The 16927-nt window shown below is 42.3% G+C and overlaps 2 protein-coding genes and 1 long non-coding RNA gene across 8 annotated transcripts in view; 1 reads left to right on the plus strand and 2 right to left on the minus strand.

The window, feature by feature from the left end:
* Nucleotides 1-5692, minus strand: part of WDR19 (WD repeat domain 19) — a 37871-nt gene extending 32179 nt beyond the window's left edge. The window contains exons 1-6 of one of the 4 annotated variants that reach the window (XM_083458008.1): nt 5550-5692; nt 2534-2625; nt 2304-2369; nt 1900-2025; nt 1043-1158; nt 520-635 (exon numbers count right to left, since the gene is read on the minus strand). In XM_083458008.1, coding sequence (XP_083314134.1) covers nt 520-635; nt 1043-1158; nt 1900-2025; nt 2304-2369; nt 2534-2625; nt 5550-5555 — 522 coding nt within the window. In that variant the 5' untranslated portion in view covers nt 5556-5692. The other 3 variants (XM_083458009.1, XM_083458010.1, XM_083458012.1) reach the window with 3 other exon arrangements.
* The window catches only part of LOC310657423, a 290637-nt gene that overhangs the window by 31106 nt on the left and 242604 nt on the right, over nt 1-16927 (plus strand). The window lies entirely within an intron of this gene.
* KLHL5 (kelch like family member 5) overlaps nt 13946-16927 on the minus strand; it is a 47214-nt gene continuing 44232 nt past the window's right edge. For all 3 annotated transcript variants that reach the window (XM_083458201.1, XM_083458202.1, XM_083458200.1), the window contains one exon: nt 13946-15334. In XM_083458201.1, the coding sequence (XP_083314327.1) occupies nt 15278-15334 (57 nt within the window). In that variant the 3' untranslated portion in view covers nt 13946-15277. The remainder of the gene's footprint in view (nt 15335-16927) is intronic.

Here is a 16927-nt window from a genome sequence, read left to right on the forward strand (position 1 = left end):
ATACGGTAGATAGTGCCTATCTATATATATGGAAATCCCCATTATCAGTTAATTAGCCCCTTCACTGCCCTCTGGGAGAAAGAGGCAAGGAAAGACAAGGAGGAAAAACGGAGACAAAAATCTACGTCTTTCACAAAAATAACTGGTGTTGGTTATCACGGATGACCTTTCAAGAATCTTACAGTTGTTGTTTTTAAAGATTGGGCACTCTCACTAAGAGAAGTTGGTCCAATAAAAAGCAAAGCTGCAACCAATGTTTAAACTACACAGATTCTTGAACATTAACCCAGGATATTTTCACACCCAACACTAAAGAGCTTTTGTTCTTTTTCATTTCCTGAGCCTATAATTCAAATGTGAAACTTCAACTGGCTCAAACAGGCATTTGGTTTGTAACCAATTCTTGTCTGCTTTCTCTCTCACATTAACATTCACACAAAGAGCAAATGGGGGCGAAGGCATTTTTTCATTTAACTAACTGTTATAAACTTGTGCATAACAACAATGTAGGTTTATTACCACTCTGATTGTATCTCCTTCGTGGTTGCTAATTGTTACCAGTTTGTCCTCACCGCCTAATGCTATGAATTTCCCACCGCTCCAACAACCACATGTAATCCGTTTGGTGTGCTTACCTGGTAAAACAAAGTCACATAGAAAAATCACAATTTGCTCCCTAAAGATATTGAACAATGCATGGACGTTAAGTATGTGATTCAAGTAGGCATATCCAATAATACAATTATCATTTTAAGCTGGAAAACTGTGAATTATTAAAAGAAAACAGACAAATAGCATAGGAACCTGTGGCCCTCCTAATATTGTTGGACTACAAATCCCATCATCCTTGACCATTGGCCATGCTGGCTGGGCCTGATGGATGTTCAAGTTCAACACCATCTGGTATATCACAGTTTCCTCATCTACAATTACACATTGTGAAATACTTACACTAGAGAGATATTAACTAGATTTTAATACAGTGAGCAAATTTCTGCTCTCTCCCTACACGGAAGTTCACTAATTTTGTAATGGTACTGACCAAGGATAGGAATCTTGCGAGAAGTTTGGCGGTTATATATTAGTACATTTCCCTTAGCTGTTCCAGCAGCAAGTAAGGGTTCGGCTTTTGACCAACGTAAGAAAGACATTGGTTCCCTGTAATAAAAAAATGAAACAGGCTTTCAATACAGTCAAACCTCGGTTTTCGCACGTCTCAACTGCCGAATGTTTCAAAGCTGAACACCGAAAACGCAGAAGTGAATGCTTCCATTTTCAAACACTCCTCAGAAGTTACCCACCCATATCCCTGAGGATGGCAATATAAGTAACAACGAAGAACAAGCTGAAAGTGCCAGTCAGAATTGACTGATCAATGTTCCGTATTCTAAAAAGGTTTCTTCTGGAAAGAATTTCATGAGATGAGGAAATTAGGTCTGTGCCCTTCTTGCACCATTTAGCTTGGTGGTACAGATACAAAACCTAGGGCTGCCATAAGTCCAGATTCTTCTGGACATTACTGGGATTTCAAAAGCAGAATACACATCTGGGGGAAATTTCCAAAAGGTGGCACTTTGTCCTGGATCTTAGGCAAGTCAATTAAAAAATCCCCTTTTTCTGGTGGGGGGAAAAAAAGCTCAACTTTTGGACCCCCCCCCCCCCCCGCAAAGCTCTCAACAACTTTAGGAGGAAACGAAATATGGCAATCCTACAGAATCTGTGCTACCAGCAAGAAAATTTCATTCATAAAACTACCACTGAAAACTTCTCCCATTTAAACAACACAACCTATGCCCTGTATTAATTTTAGGTTGCAATTATACTATTAGGTTGCAATTATACTAAATGTATAAACTGGCCTGGAAATATACTTTTTCTGAAAGCACACTTTTTGCTTACCTCATGCTAGTGTCTATCAGGCTGATTTTGTTTGTGTTGGCATCCCACAGATAAATGCAAATGGCCTTATCAGCAATTATTGCTAAGGTATCACCATCTTGATCCCAGTCCATAGCAATGCAGTTGCTAAGGAAACACAGAAAGTATTAACCGGATGTTCCAATACAGTATTTGGTTTGAAAATATGAAACTGAGTGGAAATGTAAGCCTGACTAGCTCCTTGAAGGAGATAGCCATTCCCCATAATTCTGTTCTCCTAAAATAAAGTGCAGTCTAATCTCATTCAATTTCATAACCCTTTCCCCCACCATTTTTGAAGGCATTCATGCCAAACAAATCAGATAATCTAATGTTGAGTTTGCCTAAAATAATATTTTGCTTTCACAAAATTGTACAAGACTTACCCTGGTAAAATAATTTCATTTTTCTTTTGACCATGGCGATCAAATATTTTTACAGTGTGATTGTGTCTAAAAATTAAAAAAAAAGAACAGAAGAGGAATAATCATTATGGTGGTCATCTTTCATACATCTGTAAATGTTATTAAAGTCTGTAAGCTATTTCCTATGACAAAATCTGATTCAACTGTTTAGTTAATTAACATACATAATAAATAAATCTTTATTATCTTACCCTGCAACAGCAATGTAGTTTCCTACAGTTTTTTGCCAAGCAAACTGCACAGGTGAACTAGGTGCATCCCTTTCAGACAGGGTAAATACTCGCTATGGAAAGAAATTGACAATTAAAGATGCACAATTATTAAATGTTTTCAATTTTTCTTTTTTCAATTACAAGGCATACCTAATTCAGGAAACAAAACAATTACCAAGTTTCTGCAATGCTAGAAAAAACAAGAAATATATTTTTATAAAGGCATACAGACAGAATCTGTTCGAAGTACCTTCTGCTAAATTTTGGAGGCAAACAGGCAAAATTGCATAATCCCCCAAACAGGTGACAGCTGTGGAACTGAAGTTTTACAGCAGCTGTATGGAATCTTTGGCTCTTCAGGTGTTGCTGAGCTACAACTCTGATCAGCATCCCTGGCCATTGGCTATGCTTGCTGGGGCTGATGGGAATTGTGGTTCAACAAAATCTGGAGGGCTAAATGTTCCCTACATCTGCTTTAGAGCAGACTTTTCCAGCCTGACACCTTCTAGATGTTTTGGACTACTGTTTTCATCATCCTTGGCATTTGGTCATGGTGGTTGGGATGATGGGACTTACAGTCCAAAACATTTGAGGAAACCTGCTTTAATTTATCCAGTATAAATGTCACTTAACTAAGGGGTGGGGGGACCACATGCAGGAGCAATAGTGCATGTAGAAATGCATGCTTTACACCCTGAGGGTTTCCTCCAGTATAAAGGAAAACAATATACTGGGCAGTAAATAGCAGAGGAAGACTGTATCAAAGGAGAGAATGAAGCACCATAGGAAGAAAACTCAAGGCATGTCTTTTGGCTTTATTGCATCTACCTTAATTTCAGTTCTACTATTCCCCGCCCAAATATCTATTGCAGCAGAAGACAGAGACAGCAGGCAAAATGGGTAGAAGCTGAAAGACATATTTCATATTGAAGATTACTGAGGAACAGTTCTCTGGGAGTGTTTGTTATAAAAATAAGAACAGACCTGAGTACAGAGAGGCCTGAGAGTGCAAGCATATGCCATGCAACAAATTTTCAGTAACTGAAGCAACCCTTACTGAAATCCCTAGCACTAATTTCAAAAGAACAGCTTCCTGCAGTTCTTGCTCCAAAATCCTTAATGGAAATGGGAAAAATACCAGTGAAGAGGAAACACAGAATCCATATACACTTTGCAGCAAGATCTGTGAAGAGGACTAATGGTAACTGGTATGTTCTGCAAGTCTCATATATATAGGCGGTGATAATGTCACGCTGGGATTCTGTTCCTGGCCCCCATTTATGTCCATAGAGCACATATAAATGCTCCCTGTCCCGTTCCGTCCCCCTGTTCTGCCTTTTTCCAGGTCCAAAAGGACCCACACATCAGTAATTGCACGTCAATGGGATGCGCCTAAAATGGTTGCTGCTTGTATTCTGATTCTCCTCTGATGCTACATTTCTCAGGTGTATTCTCCAATTGGAGAAAAAGCAGTTAAATAGCAATCGGCTCAAAGGAATTCCTCTTCAAGGTACATCTTGTAAACCTTTTAAATATACATGCTTTAAAGTTGTCCGAGAAGCAAACAAATTATTATAAGCAGTACACACACACACTCTTACATATATCCTTATGCTATGACAACATAAAGAAAAATAAGTTTCTTTGCGTATGCATCTCTTCAATGAGACCTCTTAGGATTGTTAGATGTTTAGATACCCAAAAGAATAACTGCTTTCTATGGCAAAAAAAAAAGTCTTGGAGGGTTTAATTTCTCCCAGGGCCAATTGTCAGATGTATTTTGATTTTCACTATTCTTGCTCAGCTCCAGAACATAAGATGCAAATTAAAGTACCCCAAGCAAATGGAAAGTGTTTGTCTCACTAAACGTTCCCCACTCATATGGGATCAAGGGAAAGATCAGAAGTACTTTAGTTGACAAAATCAACAAAAAAAATTGAGAAAAGAAGTACTTTCAGCCCCAGCATCACTTTTTCTAGAAATTAAGCACTCTCTCTGAAATCTGTAAAACTCATTTTGGTTTAATCCTCCAGGGATCTACTCAAAAAGTAAGTCCAACTAAGGTTAATGTGGCTTACCCCTAGTATTGCAGCTTCAATCTAGCACAAACTTTTGTAGTGGAAGCCTACATTTATGTCAGTTATAATAAAGCAGCCTTTTCCTGCCAGAACAGATTAAAACCAGCTAGCTAGCAAAAAGTACCCAAAAGGCATTTCCCCCCTAAATTAGCAAGATTATCCAGAACAAGATTTGAATGCTAGTCAAATGATGATCCCCACATTTTGCTCTGTAGGGTATGGTGTGCTTTCTTTTTTCTTTTCTCTTTTTTAAAAACAGATATATAGTGCTGTATCTCTACGCTTCACCTGTTGAATAATCGCTTGCCACCTTTCAAGAAGACTGGAAAACCTTTATTGGATATATGGGAAATAACTGTGCACAGCTGAAAACGCTGGCAGCATTAAGATAAAATCAACAGGGTAAGTAAGTTTTGATGGATGTGGTAATGGAATACTGAATGGTAGAGTTTTTGTAAAATAGGCAGGGATTTTCTCTCTCTCTCTCTAATCCCTTGCCACACAGCTGTGACAGGCGGAGGCCAATGCATAGTTTGTTTTTTTCTGGTAGGGTCCTGCGTGGCAGGTAATATTAAAAGCCCCCCGCCAAAAAGCCCAATAATCTCCCCAATATCCAACAGCTCTCTCTCCCCACAGGCGATGACTCCACCTGTTGAATGTCTGCCTGTCGCGAAGCTTTTGAAGGCACAGAGAGCGCGGGAGGAAAAGTGAACAGCCCCAGAAGTCCTTGAAGGGGACCTTCGCGCTGCGCTTCCCCCCGCGGAAGGCGTGAAGGGGAGCGGCCAAGAGAAGCCCCGAGAAGCGGCCCCCGCGGGCGGCGGGGCTGCTCTGCCTAATAATAGGCCTCACGGCCCACCCCTGAGGCACAGCGTTACACGCGCGCGCGACCCAACCGCCGCTCTCCCTCAGGGCCTCACCTGCATCTTTCCCCTTCGCTATGGCGTTGTTTAAAAGGGGGCCGCCGCACGGAGGGGTGTGAGGGAGGGCAAGGGGCGGAGTGCGCATGCGCGCTCAACTGCCTCCACCGCGTCCGCGTCACCCAGGAGATCGCAGCCGCAGAGGTACGAAAAAAGAAGAGTCGCGCGCCGCTGACCTGAAGAAGGCGCTTCCTGGTTCGCGTCTCGAGAAGCCGTTTTCAACGGAGCCCCCCGGCGGAAGTATTGGGTGTCCAGTCCCCGCCCCAAAAAAAGTTGCAGCAAAGATATGGGAGTTTCTGTTTTTTGAAACCTTTACGTAGGAAAGCATTGTTTGCTGTTTCTCAATCTGTCTGCTAGTGGCGTGACAATAAAACGGCTTGCAGGGTTTCATATTGTTGTTGTTTAGTCGTTTACTCGGGTCCGACTCTTCGTGACCCCATGGACCAGAGCACGCCAGGCACGCCTGTCTTCCACTGCCTCCCGCAGTTTGGTCAAACTCATGCTGGTCTTTTCCAAGGAGTCTTCTCTTCTCATGAGGTGGCCAAAGTATTGGAGCCTCAGCTTCAGGATCTGTCCTTCCAGTGAGCACTCAAGGCTGACTTCCTTAAGAATGGATAGGTTTGATCTTCTTGCAGTCCATGGGACTCTCAAGAGTCTCCTTCAGCACCATAATTCAAAAGCATCAATTCTTCGGCGATCAGCCTTCTTTAAGGTCCAGCTCTCACTTCCATACTGGGAAAGCCATAGCTTTAACTATACGGACCTTTCTTGGCAAGGTGATGTCTCTGCGTTTTAAGATACTGTCTAGGTTTGTCATTGCTTTCCTTCCAAGAAGCAGGCGTCTTTTAATTTTGTGGCTGTTGTCACCATCTGCAGTGATCATGGAGCCCAAGAAATTAAAATCTCTCACTGCCTCCATTTCTTCCCCTTCTATTTGCCAGGAGGTGATGGGCCCAGTGGCCATGATCTTCATTTTCTTGATGTTGAGCTTCAGACCATATTTTGCGCTCTCCTCTTTCACCCTCATTAAAAGGTTCTTTTAATGGTATTATATACCATTTAATGGTATATAATAACTTTTAAAGGGACGTGGGTGGCGCTGTGGGTTAAAGCCTCAGCGCCTAGGGCTTGCCGATCGAAAGGTCGGCGGTTCGAATCCCCGCGGCGGGGTGTGCTCCCGCTGTTCGGTCCCAGCGCCTACCAACCTAGCAGTTCGAAAGCACTCCCGGGTGCAAGTAGATAAATAGGGACCGCTTACTAGCGGGAAGGTAAACGGCGTTTCCGTGTGCGGCTCTGGCTCGCCAGAGCAGCAATGTCACGCTGGCCACGTGACCCGGAAGTGTCTTCGGACAGCGCTGGCCCCCGGCCTCTTGAGTGAGATGGGCGCACAACCCTAGAGTCTGTCAAGATTGGCCCGTACGGGCAGGGGTACCTTTACCTTTACCTTAATAACTTTTAATGGTAATATATACCGGGTATAGGGCGGTATATATAATAATGGGTGGGAGACCCCCTGTTGAGATTCCTGCATTGCAGGGGGTTGGATGGATGACCCTCAGGATCCCTCCTACCTCTGAAGTGCAGCCCTGCCCACCCGAATTCTGATGCAAGCAGTCGCCTAGGTGCCCACTCCCTGGGGTGCCCGAGTACCCACAAAATTCCCCATTAAGGGGCTGGACATCCACAAATTTCTGTACCCCCAGGCCATGCACGCTGCATAGCACCCTCAATCGCGGGGCCAAGTTGGTATTCCTGGCAGCAGGGCCGGATTTAGGTTTGATGAGGCCCTACGCTACTGACGGAATGGGGCCCTTTATATGTCCAGCTGTCATTTGGCAACAACAAATTGTTGCTTTTTTTGTTGAATACATGCTATATGGTAATTTATGGACCTAATAGGTATCTAAAGCCATTTGAACATAACAAAATATGTATTTTATCCAAGTAATTGTTGAACTGAAATACAATTAAGAAGTTTATTAATACAGTGGTACCTTGAGTTACATACACTTCAGGTTACATACGCTTCAGGTTACACACTCCTGTAACCCAGAAATATTACCTCGGGTTAAGAACTTTGCTTCAGGATGAGAACTGAAATCGTGCGCCAGGGAGGCCCCATTAGCTAAAGTGGTACTTCAGGTTAAGAACAGACCTCCAGAACGAATTAAGTTCTTAACCTGAGGTACCACTGTAACCGGAAACTGTTCTTAACCAGAGGCGTGCTTTCACTAATGGGGCCTCTTGCTGCTGCTGGGCTGCCAGCACACAATTTCTATTCTCATCCTGGGGCAAAGTTCTCAACTCGAGGTTAGCAGAGTTTGTAACCTGAAGCGTTTGTAACCGGAGAAGTTTGTAACTCAAGGTACCACTGTAGTGAATTGGGGGGGGGGAGTGGGGCCCTAAGCTATTGCTTGTTAGCTTATACGTAAATCTGGCACTGCCTGGTATTCCAGCTGCAAGAAACCACAACCCTGCAATGTAGTCTTGTGGTAGTAGTGACGATGTAGACTCTGTGATGTAGGTCCATGCCTTGTGCAGGTTGGTCCAAGAGAGGAGCATAGAATCATAGAATTGTAGAGTTGGAAGGGTCATCTATTTCATCTCCTTGCAATGCAGGAATTTCTTTGTCCAGTGTGGGGCTTGAACCCACGACCCGGAGGTTAAGAGCCTCATGTTCTACTGACTGAGCTGTCCCAGTGGATGGCATGCAGAATTCAGCAGTATTATAACCCCCAAGTTGCAGCTTGGAGAGCTTTGTTTAGGGGGGCAGTCACAAAGGACACTGCACCCACTATAAAGGTTGTGGGGGCTGGGACCAGTTTGGATTCCCACCCGAAACTCCTCCTTACAAAACACTTCCTCGTATTGCTGCAAATCCAGTGCTCAGGTTCATGCAGATACCTTGTTTGTCCCAAACTGGCTAGACTGAATTACAGTGTTCAAACTGGATGGGCACCATACAGACAGATATGCCAGCTGGTATCTGTGTTGGATTTGAAATTGTTGTTATAGGTGCAGTTGTTTTAACATATGCTTATACTGTCCTGTGAAATCGCTTGAGGATGCTTCATAGGAAGCAGTTCATAAATTAAATAAGTAATATTTAGTATTTGGTTGGAATGGCTTGCTACATATTGTAGTTTTTATCAATGTACTTTTCCTTTCACAATGATTTCAACTCCAAATAAATACCCTCCCCCATTTTTCACTCAGATTATGCTACATTGAGAAGTGTAAATTATTGGAGAAAGCCTAGTATATTTTTGAATAACTACCACTTGTTTCTACATATTTATTGCAATCTGTATTATAGGAGATAAAATATCTGACTTCTTTCTAAACGTGGATGCCAGTGTATAGTCCTTTCAGTAAACCTAATACAGATTAGGATGGTCTCCCTCCTCTACTTACAGTAAATCGTGTGTTTTAAGACACATTATTTGTGATGACATACATCAGATAACCTCATTCTTTCTCCCTGAAATTTGGTTTAGACTGTGTGTGATCTGCCTGAAAGGCACCCACATTAATTTTTCTAAAAATATATTCTATTTTAAAAAATTGATCGGAGAATATGAATTGGAATCCCATGAATTATATACATTAGTCGAGTTATATATTCATTTTAAGTTCCTGAATGTTCCTCCTAAGAATCAGCATGTGCCATTTGTTTAAAAGTTACAGTATCAGTATCATTTTATAAACATCCACTTTTATTTAAGATTGATATGCCCTTCAGCAATGTCTCAAAATGGTTTACAAAAACACCATAATAACCATGTTCTATTAACCATGTCACAGAAGAAGAAGAAGAATTTGGATTTGATATCCCACCTTTCACTCCCTTTAAGGAGTCTCAAAGCGGCTAACAATCTCCTTTCCCTTCCTCCCCCACAACACACACTCTGTGAGGTGAATGAGGCTGAGAGACTTCAGAGAAGTGTGACTAGCCCAAGGTCACCCAGCAGCTGCATGTGGAGGAGCGGGGAAGCGAACCCGATTCACCAGATTACGAGTCCACCACTCTTAACCACACCACCACACTGGCTCAGAAGTAACTAGTGAGGGGGAATCCCCATGTATTTGACATTATTTCCCTTCCATTTGAAGAGCCATTTAAAAAGAAGTATTTCATAGTACTCTTGCCTAAATCCCTGATTGCTTTTACGAAAGTGTGTGTATAGTTGTGAAGGAATCCTGTCTGTTTAAATTGTGCTTTAATGGGCATTGTGCAATGCATTCTGTTGTGTTTTAATGTTCAATGAGGTTTTCTGTCCAGTCAGGTGAAAGTTGCTTTAACTGCCATGGTGGATGTTAACTGACAACTGAGGAGCGGTTGGAGGTAGAACTCTCAGTATGCAAAAGGATAGAACATGTGCACATTCTGATTGGTAGTTGCAGGTCGAGAATTCTTGGTTATACTATGTGATTGGCTGCCCTGGCCTGAAAAAGCAAATATATGGCTGGATGCTGCTAGTCAGTCAGTCAGTCTGTGTTGGTTGGTGCTTGGTGGACATCCAGAAGAGAAAGATCAAAAAGACCTGAGAGGAAGGCAGAGTGGTTTCATGGTAGAACGCTTGCTATGGCAGCTGAATCGCTTGATTTAGGCTGAGGTAGGGCTGCCATGGGATACGGGTAGTGCTGTGGGTTAAAACCACAGAGCCTAGGAGTTGCCAATCAGAAGGTCGGCGGTTCGAATCCCCGCAACGGGGTGAGCTCCCATTGCTGAGTCCCTGCTCCTGCCAACCTAGCAGTTCAAAAGCACGTCAAAGTGCAAGTAGATAAATAGGTACAGCTCCGGTGGGAAGGTAAACGGCATTTCCGTGTGCTGCTCTGGTTCGCCAGAAGCAGCTTAGTCATGCTGGCAACATGACCCGGAAGCTGTACGCCGGCTCCCTCGCCCAATAAAGCGAGATGAGTGCCACAACCCCAGAGTCAGTCACAACTAGACCTAATGGTCAGGGGTCCCTTTACCTTTAGGGCTGCCATACGTCCTGGTTTTCCCGTACACATCTGGGAATTGGACTTGGAAATGGCATCTGGGCAGATTTTCGCTGAATTGGTAAAATGTCCAGGAAAATCTGAAACGTATGGCAAGTAGGGTGATTTATTTTATTTTTTTAAAAGCTTTTAAAAATCCAGAAAAGCCCCAAAATGTGTGGGGTTTTTTTTGGGGGGGGGGGACAACTTTTACAAAAAAAACACACACCACAAAACCCAGCTATGTTGTCTGGATTTTCACTTTTGGGAATACGGCAACCCTAGCTGAGGAGACATGGGGGAATCTGTCTACAGTGCTGAGAGTGAAGCAGTGAGAAACCATTTGGCAGGCGAGAATTCTACCACTGAACCACCAATGCAAAAGGGTCAGCAAGGTTTATCTTGCCTGGGCTGGATCGGTCCCGCGGAGATTCCTCCGTGGGCCGGATCATGCACGTGATTTTCGGCATCTGCACATGCGCACCTGCAGTTTTCGGCGTCTGTGCGTCCACAGATGCGATTTTTGGCGCCATGGAAGCAAGTCCCCACACCGCGCTGGTTTAGTACAGCTCTGTTTGGGGGCAGTTTGTGGGCTGGTCAAACGACCTCCGCAGGCTGCTTCCGGCCCTTGGGCCTTAGGTTGCTGACCCGTTCTAATACCTTGTAGGACAGCCAAAGGATGATGCTAGGAAAAGTAGAATTCTAGGAAAAGTAGGTTTGTGGTTCAGTAGGTCAGTAGGGGTGAAACAGAAGCTTCAACAATTTCCTCATTTAGTGCTGGTGAGGCTTAACTGGGTTAGAATCATAGAATTGTAGAGTTGGAAGGTACTCATCTAGTACAATCTGCAAGAGTGTCTTAACAGGGTAACTATAGTAACTTGCTTCCTGAAAGTGTCTTGGGCCAATTACACCTATTTACTTTGGCTCCAGTGCATTCCTACAACTGGTGTTGGAAGATGAGTACTTGTGACGTTAGCCACAATGCATTTCTATCCTAGTGTTTTCCCTCAAATCAGCTTCTATCCGATTTAGAAACATAAACCACACTCTGTGGTTAAGCTGAGAGGTGTATATTTGAGACAGCCATTGCATATGACAGCTTCATGGGGAGGAGTGTGCAGTGAGGGTCGCAGGGACAAGGAAACCAAACAGGCAGTACACATAGGGGGTGAAGACATCCCTGCTCCCTCCCTGGTGTAAAGTAACATAAACATGTGACTAGAGACCACCTTACTGCATTTCAAGCCACTAATGTGGGTTTAGAAAGGGTGCAAAATAAACTGTTGGTATTTAAAGGGACAGAAGCAAGGTGAGTGAGTGTATACCTGTTTCAAAATTGTATGTATTAATGCTAAGTGTTGCTGTCTACTCCCTTCAATCAGTACCCAACCCACCATAAAATTTTGAAACCGCAGGTCCATTTTGGCATGCACGCGGGTATTTGTTTACCTATGCACGCACACCTTTTGAACTTATTTTATTTTTGAAATACTAACAGATTTGCACCAAAGAGCAATAATAAATAAATGTGTGTGTTGCTCCAGGCCAGGGAAGGATTTGGGGTTGCTTCTATGAAAGACTGCCTTTTCCTTTCCTGCTTCCTGTACCAGCAAGGGCAAATTTTATTTTTAATGCAGCTTATCAGTGCAAGAGCAGTTTGTGCAAAAGAGCTATTTTGATTAAAAAAAAAAATACTGCAAATGTGTCTTTAGTAACAACTAGTGAAAAATGGTTAGGTTGCATACTCTCCTTTGAGCTGATGGAAACAAAATGTAGGTAGGGGGTGCAGCAATCCATGGTACCTGTTTTTTTTTTTTTTTTTAAAGCACCCCAGCCACACAGTGCATCCACATTTGATCAACATGCAAATTTGTAATAGATTTTCTTCCCTTAATGAATCATCCGTAGATCTGGAAAATCCAAATTTCCTGGAGGGAGGTTACGGGCTGCCACTTGGATGAGGCCAATGTCATGTGTTTGCTGGGATGGAGGAGGGAAGACATAAAAGCAGCATCAAATCCACATTAAACTCCAGTGTAGATGAACCCTTAATGTTGTTTGCAATGCATTAAAATAATTGGTGGCTAAGACTACTCAAGGTAAAACTGCATAAGAAGTTATCGAGATGTCAAAACTTGGGTGCAGTCACAACCCAGAACGTGTAACAGTAGTAGTGACCACTGCTTGAAGACTTGGCCTTCTGCCATTAATAGATGGCAGGAGTTTTAGTCCAAGTGACATGCTTCTGCAGTGCCAATAGTGTGCTTTTTTGCACCCACTCCATCACAGGTGCTGAGGCAAGGAAAGAAGGGCTACCCCTATGCTATTCATATAATCAGTTATATAATCAGTTATCAGTAATCAATATATTCATATATGCTCACACATAATCAGGGCTTACAGTATTTTTATAATCCATTTTGAATCAAAGGAAAGCTTTGCCTAAGCTGACTGCAAACTGCTTGGAAAAGGCAACTTAGAACCGACCTTTCCCCTAGAAACATCCTTGTACCCTGAACAAAGGGGAAGACATGAATCAGAGACACTGGTACAAAATCCCCCTCAAATGCAGGCTAAATTAATCCACAGAACAGGAAGGGTTAAACCACAAAAACTCCAAAACTCCCTATTCTGTCAGAACTAGGGGAAAGGTTAGACAGCACATCATTACAGACAACAGAAAGCAGAAGTTGGGAGTAGAACTCTGCGCTTGACCAGGAGCCGTAAGCATGGCAAGAAGCATGCTAATTGGCTAATTTTCACTGGCGATTCGTGACTGTCTCATGATTGTCTCATGATCTGTGATTTGCTGTGATTTGCTCAGGTATAAAGACCTCAGGATTTCTGTCGTTCGGGGTCCCAGTTCTTTGGAAGAGATTCCAACTGGGTCCTTATTGCTTGGCAATAAAACCTCACCTTCTCTTTCTCCAAAGCTGTGTCTGCCTGATCCTTATTCACTCTAAGTGGGTACCATCTATACTTTCACGTGCTTCAGTGCCACCCTTCTGTTTTGATAAAGTAGATTACCCTATATAATTTAGAGCAGTGTTTTGGGGAACCTTTTCCACATCTATACATCGGACTCTGCAAACATCTGTTTTTGGACAACTAACCTTATACGTGTACATTTGTGCCAATGCATTTTTTTTTACCAAGCAGGTTTAATGTAAGACAGCCACAACACTTAATTACCTCATGCCAGCTCACCCCTTGCTAAATTTGGGTATTGGTTATGATACTTCTCATTTGTGTGTGTGTATGAATAAGGCATCACAAAATCATTTGTAAAATGATAACCAACAGGACAGGACTTATACACTGAAGTAAAATGCCACTTCCCCTTTAAACTAATAGTTAATTGTGAACTTCAAAGTTCAGAACTGTATTAAAAAATTACAAGTGTGCAAAGACTATTCGTCAGACACATTCCATTTACTTTCAGAAAAAAAGAAATCCTTTAGTTTACATATCCAGATTTTTTTCAAGATAAAGTACAACAGAATGTTACATAACATATTTGAACACTTAAGAAACAAGGCACAAAAGAAAATATAAAAGTTTCATAGAGCACTTGGAACACCCAAGTAATTCTGAGTAGTGTAACAAGTCAACATAAGGCAGATACTAAAGAAAATCTATTACAGTATTAAATAATTTAGTTACGCAAGTCTGATCCTTGGAAAGACTGTCAGTCTTTTTGGAAGTAGCTGAGCAACCCGAAAGGATGCACCAGTTGTAGGGTAATGCCCACTTTTTGCTAAAGGAACACTTGCTTAAAATGGCACGAGTTTTCACCTTATAAAAGTGTATTAAGATTTGTGCAAACTCCTCTTTCAAAGTAAATTAAAGTTAGCTACATATAATTTCAGATCATGGAATGCTTCAGAAACCACAAATGAAAGTCACTTTTAATGATGCATTGGAATGCACCCCCCAACTCCAACTTCTGAATTTCTTTCAGGAAGAGATCCACTCAGTGAAACTGCAATCAGGCTCAGAAAGATGAAATGATATATAAATATTTATAGAATAGAGAAAGTTCCATAAAAGATTAGAAAATCCAGTAAGTGTGGTGGATGCTGAAAAGCTCTTGAAGAAAGTATCCTATAGAACAAACACTTCCATAGCATACTAAGACAATAATGAAAGTGAGGCTTTGGTTAAAAAACAAAGGCTGCAAAATGTCGGCTGTGGTGAGAAGAGTTCAAGCATCAAATGTATAGCATTTCCCACGCAAGAGGTACCCTTGATACTCTGATTCCATCTGCATTTGGTTTGTCTTTGTACCATGTAAAAATAGTAACAATAATATTCCAATAGTCAAGACAAATTATTTGGAATGAAAGCAATGTCAATACCTGCATCCTGAACATGCCAAAAACATATATGGAAATGGAAATGGAAAGGAAATGGTACTGTGCCCAGGCTTATTACAACAAAGAGCTCAGCGCCTCCTAGAGCAAGAACCAAAATTTGTAAGCGCCAATTATTTTTCAGTTGCCGCATTTCTAATGTAACCTGCCAGCTGGCTGCAGAGTATTCCATTACAAATAAATGTACATAAATTGCATTACTCATTTTTAAAAAGTGCATAATGTTGGTCCGTTTTGAATTAAAAAACATTTTAGCTAATAGATTAAGACCAAACTCTTTGCCCTGTGAAGATACACAGTACCTTATATGATTATAATTTAGTAACTTGGGGGCACCCCCCGAGTCTAGAGAAGAGAAGGATATCTTTGTAATTAGAGCTTTACAGTCACGACACAGGCCCCAGCTCTTCCGAGGCACAATGGTGCAACCTGTAATGGTGAGAAGAAGGTGGAAAAGGGTCAGTGACAAAGCACACTTGCTAGAGTCGCAAATATTTTGTTTTAAAAAATTAGAGCCACAATAATATGAATGTTGAGCAAGAGAACAAATCACTTGCTACCTGTTTTTCAATCAGCGCTTAATTTGAGCCAGAGGTCACCTGGACTCAACCCCATCGTTTTTTAAATATAATGTCAAAGCTCAATTATATAAATTATGGAGCAGGATATTAATACAGGGCATACGTTTCCTGTTAGCAGGGACAGGAGGATTATACTTTTTATGCCACCTTTTGCATACATCAGATCAAGATCTAGGATTTCAGGGGCCATATTCCAGCCATGGTTAGGGTCACAGAATCATAGAGTTGGAAGGGACCCCAAGGGTCAACTAGTCCAACCCCCTGCAATGCAACAATCTCAACTAAAGTATCTGTGGCAGATGGCCATTCAACCTCTGTTTAAAAACCTCCAAGGAAGGAGAGAATCTACCACTTCCCAAGGGAGTTTGTTCCACTAACAGCTCTTACTGTTAGAGAGCTCTTCTTTCCAGAGGTAAAAATGGACAGAGCAACTCTGTTCTTCATTCGGACAAGCAAGAGGCATTACCAGAGTTCAAGGACATACAGTGGTGCCTCGCAAGACGAAATTAATTTGTTCCGCAAGTCTCTTCGTCTAGCGGTTTTTTCGTCTTGCGAAGCAACCCTATTAGCGGCTTAGCGCTATTAGCGGTTTAGCGGCTATTAAAGGCTTAAGGGATTAGCGGATTAGCTGCTAAAAGGCTATTAGCGGTTTAGCGGCTTAGAAAAAGGGGGTGGGGAGCGAAAAAAAATCTCAAGACTCGTAAGACATTTTCGTCTTGCGAAGCAAGCCCATAGGGAAATTCGTCCTGCGAAGCGCATTGAAAAACTGAAAACCCTTTCGTCTAGCGGGTTTTCCGTCTTGCGAGGCATTCGTCTTGCGGGGCACCACTGTATTCCATCGAGGCAAAAACATTGGGGGATGCATGGCCAAGGAGGAGCTGTGGCCAGAGAGAGGCTTGACTATTGCATTTAGCCCCTGGGCATGAGGTGCCCCCACATTAGAATTATTCTGCTGGGTTTACAGAGAAAAACTTGATTACTTAGCTAGAACAAAAAGAGCTACTTCTAAGTTTAGATTTCATTTGCACTTTCCGGTAGTAGCCACTGGATATGAAGTGGCTACCTATCCTGTGGCAGATGGTAAGGTTTGCTGTGTGCTCCCAAGTTGGATAAAAATGGGAGTGATTCTGCATATATGTAGAATGCTTTCACCACATATCTGTCGTCACATACAGATGGTGAATATTTGAGATATGGAATCAGTTTTTTGGTAGGCTTGAGTTCCAGTACTTCCCATTTTAAATAATCACATTTCCCTTTTCTTCCACCTTTCTTTCAGAAAGCATGTAGGAAAGGACAGAGGCTTGGTTGCACCAGGAAAAGAAGATGTTTGCCATGCTGCTCAAATCATATGTAGGGAGGGGCAGGAAGTAGCAGAACAATCAGAAGTCTGTTCATGATGGATGGCTCAGTCAGGGGAGCATGAAACTCTTAATCTCTG

This window comes from Podarcis tiliguerta, assembly GCF_965153285.1.
Source record: "Podarcis tiliguerta genome assembly, chromosome: 9".
NCBI classification, from domain to species: domain Eukaryota; kingdom Metazoa; phylum Chordata; class Lepidosauria; order Squamata; family Lacertidae; genus Podarcis; species Podarcis tiliguerta.